This window comes from Plasmodium sp. gorilla clade G2 (genome assembly GCF_900097015.1).
Source record: "Plasmodium sp. gorilla clade G2 genome assembly, chromosome: 5".
Taxonomy (NCBI): Eukaryota; Apicomplexa; class Aconoidasida; order Haemosporida; family Plasmodiidae; genus Plasmodium; species Plasmodium adleri (nom. inval.).
Window position 1 is genome coordinate 856,286 of NC_041697.1, and position 11,183 is coordinate 867,468.

General features: G+C 18.6%; 2 protein-coding genes across 2 annotated transcripts; one reads left to right on the forward strand and one right to left on the reverse strand.

Moving 5' to 3' along the window:
• Positions 1–3,535: 3,535 nt before the first annotated feature.
• Positions 3,536–7,804, forward strand: PADL01_0522000 (multidrug resistance protein; the record flags this gene model as incomplete). Its single annotated transcript, XM_028685590.1, has 1 exon — positions 3,536–7,804. The coding sequence occupies one exon, from the start codon at positions 3,536–3,538 to the stop codon at positions 7,802–7,804; it is 4,269 nt and encodes a 1,422-aa protein (XP_028537074.1).
• Positions 7,805–8,948: 1,144 nt separating this feature from the next.
• Positions 8,949–10,647, reverse strand: PADL01_0522100 (mitochondrial processing peptidase alpha subunit, putative; the record flags this gene model as incomplete). Its single annotated transcript, XM_028685592.1, has 2 exons — positions 8,949–10,180; positions 10,275–10,647. 2 exons carry the CDS (start codon positions 10,645–10,647, stop codon positions 8,949–8,951), a joined length of 1,605 nt encoding a protein of 534 aa, XP_028537075.1.
• Between the last annotated feature and the right edge of the window lie 536 nt (positions 10,648–11,183).

The following is an 11,183-nucleotide window of genomic DNA, read 5'->3' on the forward strand; positions in this document are numbered from 1 at the left end:
TGGTGTATTATTTATTATTATTATTTTATTATATATATATATTTTTTTTTTTTTTTAAAGTAACATATAAACCCTTTCAATTAATAAAATGAGATAGAACAAAACACAAATAACTAATATTTTAAGAAATTAAAAAGAAAGAAAAATAAAGAAAAAGAAAAAAGGAAAATATTTACCCTGTAATAAATGTATTGAACGTTTTTATAATTCAAATTGAATATGTTAAAATAAATGTCTTCCCAAAAATATATGAAAGATATATATATATATATATATATATATATATATATATATATAATAGAATCGGTATAAAGTTATAACTTTATGGTTATACTTAAAAAGAATAATATAAAATAAACACCAAATTCAATGATAGCACAAATAATAATATCAGTTTCATTTTATTTAAATTTTTTTTTTTTTTTTTTTTTCTTTTTCTATTATATAATTCGTTAAAATAATTGGAAATTTATATAATGATAGAAAAAAAAAAAACATATTTCGATTATAATATAAAAAAGATATTTATTTTCTTTTTAATATTTATTTATATATAAATTTATAAAAAAAAGTGGTGGCAAAAAAAAAAAAAAAGAAACAACATTTATTATAAAGTTTCAAAGATTATTATTGATATTATATTCTTATAATATGCATGCGTTTACTTTAATATTCATATTTTTATATTATTTATATTAAAAAAATATATAAAAGAAAAAAGATACATTTTTTCAATGGAATAATAACAATATAATATATAGGAAAAATATAGGATTCTTTCAAGGAATTTCTTTTAAATATATATGATTTTTTTTACCTTTTATATATATTTTTAATTTCTAAAATATATATAAAATAAAATAAAGAACATTATTTAAAGAAAATTTAATAAATTTATTTAAAATGTATATAGTAAAAAATATATATAATTATTTATTTTTGTATTCCTATAAATCAATAAAAAAATGGATGAATTTAATATTATATATATTATTATATATTTTATAAAATATAAATAAATATGTTTTTTCTCAATATTTATTTAATAAATTTTTTTTAAATTAAAATAAATATGTAATTTTTTTTTATTATTAACTTGTTATATTTATATAAAATTCATATATAACTAAAATATGCGCGCATATAAAATATATCAGTAATAATTCATTTATTATACATATATATTTTATAACGTTATATATATTATTATTATTTTTTTTTTTTATAATTTCAGTTTTATTTTTTAATAAAAATAATAAACAAAAACAAGAATAAAAAGGTATTATTCCTATATAAAAGATATTCGCAATAAATAATATATATATTATATATATTATATATATATATATATATATATATATATATATATTATAATATATACATGAGATTTTCATATATTTATATTTTATTTAAAATTTTTTTGTACAAAATTTCTACCTATATATTTATTTATGAATCTTTTCTACAAAATATTATTATTTTATATATATATATATAAATATAATTAAATTTTTATTTTTCTAATTATCATAAGATTTTTTTTTATATATTAATATTATAATAATATAATAATAAAAATACAACGTATATATTAAACATTAGGTTCATGTATCATATATATAATATTATATTATATTTATATATATATTTTATCAACAAAAAAAAAAAAAAAAAAAAAAAAAAAATATTTATTATATATATAGATTATGTATATATAATATATATTTTTTTTAATTTTAATATTCATATATTTTAATTATAAGTTTTAATATATTTTTTTTTAATAGAAAAAAATAAAAAATATATTTGTATTTTATATATTTTTTTTAAAATATAATATATATTTTATAGGAATTATATATATTATATTATTTTATCAAAAAATAAAATTTTTTAATGACAAAACGAAAAAAAAAATATATTTATATATAATATAATTAATTTAGAACAATATTTAAAAGGAAAAAACAGAAGAACCTTTTTTTTTTCTTTTTGTTTGTTCGGAAGAATTATATATATATAAATATATATATATATATATTATATATATATATATATATAAATATATTATTATACAATGTTTTTTACAATAATAATATAAAACAATAAAGTTCTATATTAATGCTATATAATATATATTATTTATATATATATATATAGTATATTATTTTTTTATATATAGGATTTTTTTCTCAAATATCCTATAAATATCTTGAGCAAAAAAAAATTAGAAAAATATAAAAATGCGCTGTAGTTTATGTTAAATATATATACATAATTAATATATATATATTTTTAAATATATTTGAGTAATAAATATAAATGTATATTTTACTACATTATATATATATATATATATATATATATATATATATATTAGTAAAAAAGCCTATATCTATATTCCATTTTGCACTTTCCATTATAATATAAATCAAATTATATATATACATGTATATTTATTTTTTTATATTCTACATATAAAATATAAAAGCATATTTATAATATTTTGTATTATATTTTGTTATATAAAATAACATAAGTATAATATAAAATCGTATATATATATATAATATATTTTATTATTTTTTTTTTTTTTTTTGGAGTACATTTATATTACATAATATTCTTATAAATAATAAATACGTATGTGAGCTATTTTTTTTTTTTTTTTTTTTTATGATTTCATAGAAAAAATTATATAATAATATAAGTATATACATGAAATATAATATACATATATATATATATATATATATATATATGTTATATAGATGTATAAAATAAAATAATATTAATATTAAAGGTTATTATATATTTATAGTTATTATAATATTTTCATATATGTGTGTATTCATAAAATAATAATAAAAAATGGAAGAATAAAATAATTATTATATTTATTTATTTTGTTATTATATTTTTCATTTTTATTGATTCCTTTAAAAGGCATATTTATATATGTATATTTATATATATATATATTAAATATATTTTAACATGGATATAGAAAGAAAAATGGAAGAATAAATAATATATATTTATACAGTTTTATATCATATTGAAAAAATATACATAATTAAATATAAAAATGACATTATATTTTTGTTAAATTATAAAAAAGAAAAAAAAAAAAAAAAAAAAAAAGTAGAAGTAAATTGTATAGAAGTATTTTTTTATTAATATTATAATTTTGTTTTGAATAAAACTATTTTTGTATCTAATAATAAATATAATAACATATATATATATATATTATTTTATTTATTTATTTATATTTTTTATATTTATATTTTATATTTATTTATCTTTTTTTTTTTTTGTTATTTTGTAAATATAAATATATATATATATATATATATATTATATCTACATTGTTTATTTATATATGTTTATATATTAATATATGTGTACATAGCTTATTTCGTTTATAAGATTAAAATTTTGTTTGTAATATTATAACTTTGTTTGTTACAAATTAATTAATTAATTATTTATTTATTTATTTTTCATATTTTATTTCATTTTGTGTTGAAATATGGGTAGAGATCAGAAAGAGAATAAAGATGGTAACCTCAGTATCAAAGAAGAGGTTGAAAAAGAGTTGAACAAAAAGAGTACCGCTGAATTATTTAGAAAAATAAAGAATGAGAAAATATCATTTTTTTTACCGTTTAAATGTTTACCTGTACAACATAGAAAATTATTATATATATCATTTGTATGTGCTGTATTATCAGGAGGAACATTACCTTTTTTTATATCAGTATTTGGTGTAATATTAAAGAACATGAATTTAGGTGATAATATTAATCCTATAATATTATCATTAGTATCAATAGGTATAGTTCAATTTATATTATCTATGATATCAAGTTATTGTATGGATGTTATTACTTCAAAAATATTAAAAACCTTAAAACTTGAATATTTAAGAAGTGTTTTTTATCAAGATGGACAATTTCATGATAATAATCCAGGATCTAAATTAAGATCTGATTTAGATTTTTATTTAGAACAAGTTAGTTCAGGAATTGGTACAAAATTTATAACCATTTTTACGTATGCTAGTTCATTTTTAGGTTTATATATTTGGTCCTTAGTAAAAAATGCACGTTTGACTTTATGTATTACATGTATTTTTCCTTTAATTTATGTTTGTGGTGTCATATGTAATAAGAAAGTAAAATTAAATAAGAAGACTTCATTGTTATATAATAACAATACTATGTCTATTATAGAAGAAGCTTTAATAGGAATAAGAACAGTTGCAAGTTATTGTGGTGAAAAAACTATATTAAACAAATTTAATTTATCAGAAACATTTTATAGTAAATATATTTTAAAAGCTAATTTTGTAGAAGCATTACATATAGGTTTAATTAATGGTTTAATTTTAGTTTCTTATGCATTTGGTTTTTGGTATGGTACAAGAATTATAATAAATAGTGCAACCAATCAATACCCAGGAAATGATTTTAATGGTGCTTCAGTTATATCTATTTTGTTAGGGGTACTTATTAGTATGTTTATGTTAACGATTATCTTACCTAATATAACTGAATATATGAAAGCTTTAGAAGCAACAAATAGTCTCTATGAAATAATAAATAGAAAACCATTAGTTGAAAATAATGATGATGGAGAAACCTTACCAAATATTAAAAAAATTGAATTTAAAAATGTACGATTTCATTATGATACTAGAAAAGATGTTGAAATTTATAAAGATTTAAACTTTACTTTAAAAGAAGGAAAAACATATGCATTTGTAGGAGAATCAGGTTGTGGTAAATCAACCATACTAAAATTAATTGAAAGACTTTATGATCCAACTGAAGGAGATATTATTGTAAATGATTCACATAATTTAAAAGATATTAATTTGAAATGGTGGAGATCAAAAATTGGTGTTGTTAGTCAAGATCCATTATTATTTAGTAATTCAATTAAAAATAATATTAAATATAGTTTATATAGTTTAAAAGATTTAGAAGCTATGGAAAATTTTTATGAAGAAAATACTAATGATACTTATGAAAATAAAGATTTATCCTTAATTAATAGTTCTATGACATCAAATGAATTATTAGAAATGAAAAAAGAATACCAATCTATTAAAGATTCAGATGTTGTTGATGTTTCCAAAAAAGTACTTATACATGATTTTGTATCATCATTACCAGATAAATATGATACTCTAGTAGGTTCCAATGCATCCAAATTATCAGGTGGACAAAAACAAAGAATTTCAATTGCAAGAGCAATAATGAGAAATCCAAAAATTCTAATTCTTGATGAAGCTACATCTTCCTTAGATAACAAATCTGAGTATTTAGTACAAAAAACAATTAATAATTTAAAAGGAAATGAAAATAGAATAACAATTATTATAGCACATAGATTAAGTACTATAAGATATGCCAACACAATTTTTGTTTTATCAAATAGAGAAAAAGGTGAAAATAATAATGATAATGATAATAATAATGATAGTAATAATAATAATGATAACAACAATAATAATAATAACAAAATTAATAATGATGGTAGCTATATCGTTGAACAAGGAACACATGATAGTCTTATGAAAAATAAAAATGGAATATACTACCTCATGATCAATAACCAAAAGATTTCATCAAATAAATCATCAAATAATGGAAATGATAATGGATCAGATAATAAAAGTAGCGTTTATAAAGATTCAGATACAGGTAATGATGCAGATAATGTAAATGGTTCATCCTTACATGACAATGAAAATTTATCAAATAATCGTAATTCTAAAAATACAGCTGAAAATGAAAAAGAAGAGAAACTTCCATTCTTTAAAAGAATGTTTAGAAGAAAAAAGAAAGCACCAAACAATTTACGTATTATTTATAAAGAAATATTTTCATATAAAAAAGATGTTACTATAATTTTCTTTAGTATTTTAGTAGCTGGAGGATTATATCCTGTATTTGCTTTATTATATGCTAGATATGTATCTACATTATTTGATTTTGCAAATCTAGAATATAATTCAAATAAATATTCTCTATATATTTTGCTTATTGCTATTGCTATGTTCATTTCAGAAACACTCAAAAACTATTATAATAACAAAATAGGAGAAAAAGTCGAAAAAACTATGAAACGTAGATTATTTGAAAATATATTATATCAAGAAATTAGTTTCTTTGATCAAGATAAAAATACTCCAGGTGTTTTATCTTCACATATTAATAGAGATGTACATTTATTAAAAACTGGTTTAGTAAATAATATTGTTATTTTTTCACATTTCATAATGCTCTTTTTAGTTAGTATGGTTATGTCATTTTATTTTTGTCCAATTGTTGCAGCTGTATTGACATTCATATATTTTATTAATATGCGTGTATTTGCTGTAAGAGCTAGATTAACTAAAAGTAAAGAAATTGAGAAAAAAGAAAATATGTCAAATGGAGTTTTTGCATTTAATTCAGATGATGAAATGTTTAAAGATCCAAACTTTTTAATACAAGAAGCATTTTACAACATTCATACTGTTATTAATTATGGTTTAGAAGATTATTTCTGTAATTTGATAGAAAAAGCCATTGATTATAAAAGTAAAGGACAAAAGAGAAGAATTATCATAAATGCAGCCTTATGGGGATTCAGTCAAAGCGCTCAGTTGTTTATTAATAGTTTTGCTTATTGGTTTGGATCCTTCTTAATCAAAAGAGGTACTATTTTAGTTGATGATTTTATGAAATCCTTATTTACTTTTATATTTACTGGTAGTTATGCTGGAAAATTAATGTCCTTAAAAGGAGATTCAGAAAATGCAAAATTATCTTTTGAGAAATATTATCCATTAATGATTAGAAAATCAAATATTGATGTAAGAGATGATGGTGGAATAAGAATAAATAAAAATTTAATCAAGGGTAAAGTTGATATTAAAGATGTAAATTTCCGTTATATATCAAGACCAAATGTACCTATATATAAAAATTTATCTTTTAGTTGTGATAGTAAAAAAACTACAGCAATAGTTGGAGAAACAGGTAGTGGAAAATCAACTTTTATGAATCTCTTATTAAGATTTTATGATTTGAAAAATGATCACATTATATTAAAAAATGATATGACAAATCTTGAAGATTATCAAAATAATAATAATTCATTGGCCTTAAAAAATGTAAATGAATTTACTAACCAATCTGGACAAGAAGAAGATTATACTGTATTTAATAACAATGGAGAAATATTATTAGATGATATTAATATATGTGATTATAACTTAAGAGATCTTAGAAACTTATTTTCAATAGTTAGTCAAGAACCCATGCTATTTAATATGTCCATATATGAAAATATCAAATTTGGAAAAGAAGATGCAACATTGGAAGATGTCAAACGTGTTAGTAAATTTGCTGCTATAGATGAATTTATTGAATCATTACCAAATAAATATGATACAAATGTTGGACCATATGGTAAAAGCTTATCAGGTGGACAAAAACAAAGAATAGCTATAGCTAGAGCTTTATTAAGAGAACCTAAAATATTATTATTAGATGAAGCAACATCATCACTTGATTCCAATTCTGAGAAATTAATTGAAAAAACTATTGTAGATATTAAAGATAAAGCTGATAAAACTATTATTACTATTGCCCACAGAATTGCATCTATAAAAAGATCAGACAAAATTGTTGTATTTAATAACCCTGATCGTAATGGAACCTTTGTTCAGTCACATGGAACACATGATGAATTATTATCAGCACAAGATGGAATATATAAAAAATATGTAAAATTAGCCAAATGAAGGAAATCATAAAAAAAAAAATAAATATATATATATAAATAAATAAATATGTATATATATATATATATATATATATATATATATATATATATATATATATATATATATGTATATTTATTTATCCATTTATATGATCCGCGAACATATATAATATATGAACAGTATGAACTCATGTCCGTCATATTGATACAATCCAGAAATTATATTCTCAATTTATTATTTTAAATATTTAAAGAATATATATACGTTTATTATAGTTTTCATGACACATTCCTAAATCTTTAAATATATGAATTTTATTTTACATGAATATACTTGCCTATTTATATATATATATATATATATTTATTTATTTATTTATTATTATTTATTATTATTATTTTTTTTTTTTTTTTTTTATGTATATATTCATTTTATTTTTCATAAGTATTATATTATAATGTTTTTACCAATTGTGTGATTATATAAAAAATATTTATTTTAATAATTTTGTAGTTACAACTTTTATTTAAAATATATATATATATATATATATATATATATATATTTAATTATACAAATAGACCTTTATAAATATATAGGTATAATGAAATATGTATTTATTTGCAAACATTTGTTATTTTAATATGAATGATAAAATATATATGTATAGTATATAGGGGAAAAAAAATATATATATATATATATTAAATAATTAACATACATACATATATATGTATCACATGTAACATATATTGATTTATAAAAATATAAAACAGTAATACAATTACACAAAAAAAAAAAAAAAATAAATAAAAAATAAATAAATAGATAAAATAAATAAAATAAATAATAAATAAAAGAAATGATAATAATATATTTGTATATATAAAAATGTAGTACATATATGAAATATATGTGTTCATTATTAAATAATTGTACATAATAATTATATCCAGGTAAATATAAATATGTTTAAAATAATTAAATATTTTGTTATATATAATTTTGTTTATTTAAATTTTTTTTTTTCTTCAAAAATTAATGATCATATATATATAATCTATATGTATAACATATAATAAATATACATTATATTATCATGTTTTGGTTTGTACAAATATGTTTTAATGTGATTGTTTTTTTTTTATAATGTTTTTTATTTTCATTTGTGTGCTAATATGTTACATATTTCATCATAATGAGGTGAATAATTGATATTTCCATAAACAACAACTGTTGGTTTTGTTTTCAAGAAATTATGAACAACTCTTTGTATATCTTCTTTTGTTATTGAATCGATAGCGTCTGATAATTGTTTTCCTGTTAATATTCTATTTAAAATCATCATTTGTCTAGCTAAATCTTCCATTAATATTGATTTATATTCTAAACTCATCCACATAAAGCTTTTTAAGCTTTTCTTTGCTCTATTAAGTTCTTCATCAGTAACTCTATCCATTTTTTGAAATTCTAATGCCATAGCTTTTATTATATCAGAGGTATTTGATGGGTCTCCCGTAAAATATAATCCAAAAAGACCAGTATCTGAATGTTGAGTACTAAAGGCCATACATGATTCAATAAAATTATAACTATTTAAAACATTTAAGAATAATCTTGAATACATACCCTTTCCAGGACCTCCAGTGGAAAAAGAGCCACCACCACCCATTAATGTTTGTAATACTGTTAAGGTAATCATATCAGAATTTTTCCAACCACCTTGTGTTTCATAAGCAATGGCAATATTTGTTTTTTTCACATTTTTATCTTCTACACTTATAAATCCACCTGTATATTTGGGTGTTATTTCTTTTTGATTTGTATAAGGTATAGGAACATAATCTTGAAAAGCTCTAGAGGTCCATTTGGTTAGTTCGTCATGTTCCACATTAACACCTATCAATGTCATATTTTTTGGTGAGAAATGTTTCAACATAAAATTCCTTAAATTTTCTGATGTATAATTTTCAATACTAGATTCATATACATATAATTTATTACCTAAGGTATTATTATACCATGCTGTATTATGTAATAATTCGGTTATATATAATTCATTATTTTCAAATAATTTCTCACGCATTAAATTTAAACGGTTTACATTGTTTTTCATTTCCCATGATAAAAATCTTGGAAATAATACATTACCAATTATTAAATTAGTAACAATAGGTAAATATTCTTTTAAACATTCACAACTATAAACCATATGCTCACGAAAGGCATTACAACTAACAGTAGCTCCTATTTTTTCAAGTGATTTTATAGTTCTTAAATGAGATAAATGTGCCGTACTATGAAAAGCCATATTCTCAAGCATTACGCTCATACCTTGTTCATTTACTTTGTCGTTTATTTCTTCGTACCTGGAACCGCACTTTACATACAAACCTGCCACAAAAATAAAATAAATAAATAAACATATATAAATACATATATACATATACATATAAACATATATATATATTTATAGCTTCGCTTTTACCTATCGAACACACACTATTGTTTCTATTGGTTGATATAATTTTCAAATCATTTTCTAAAACTGAGAAATGAAGTTTTTCATCAACTGCCTTAAATGGTGGGAAATCAGATTCATTAATTATAGATATATTTAATGGGATATCTTTGTATTTATTTTTTTTCCCTTCATTAAAATAATAATAATCAAACTTTACTTCTTTAATCACATCTTCTATTTTCTCTTTCTTAAAGGATACTTTGTTAAAATTTTGTTTTTCTCCTGTATATATTTTTTGAAGATTCATATTTTCTTTTGACCTCACAATACTACTGTTGTGTATGTTTCTCCATTTGGTTTTATAAAAAATATTCAAACATTGTATATTTTTCTTCATTTTGTGAAGGGATAAATGTATTATTCAAAATAAAAAAAATAATAAATAAATAAGAAAATGCAATAAGAAAAAAAAAAAAAAAACATACGTAAATATATAATATTTGTTCTACACGTTTTTATATTAATATATATATGTTATATATATATATATATATATATTTATATATAACTAAAAACAGTACTATGAAAAATATATAATTCACATATATATAAAATGTATGTAAATACTTACATATTATATTTTCCCTTCAATAGAAAAAAAAGAAAAAAAAAAATTAAAATGTTCATTTTTACAAATGAAAAAATGGATTCATATGTTCATATTATTTCATAATGTATTTATATTTATAATTATATTTCTTTTTTTTTTTTTTTTTTTTTCTTGTTCTCAGTGGTATGATATATTATATATATAATATATTCATATATATTATATATACATTATTATTATAAGCATAAATATTCATAGAAAAAAAAAAAAAAAAAAAAAAGGAAGAATGCCTTTATCTTTTTATTAGTATATATTTCATTATA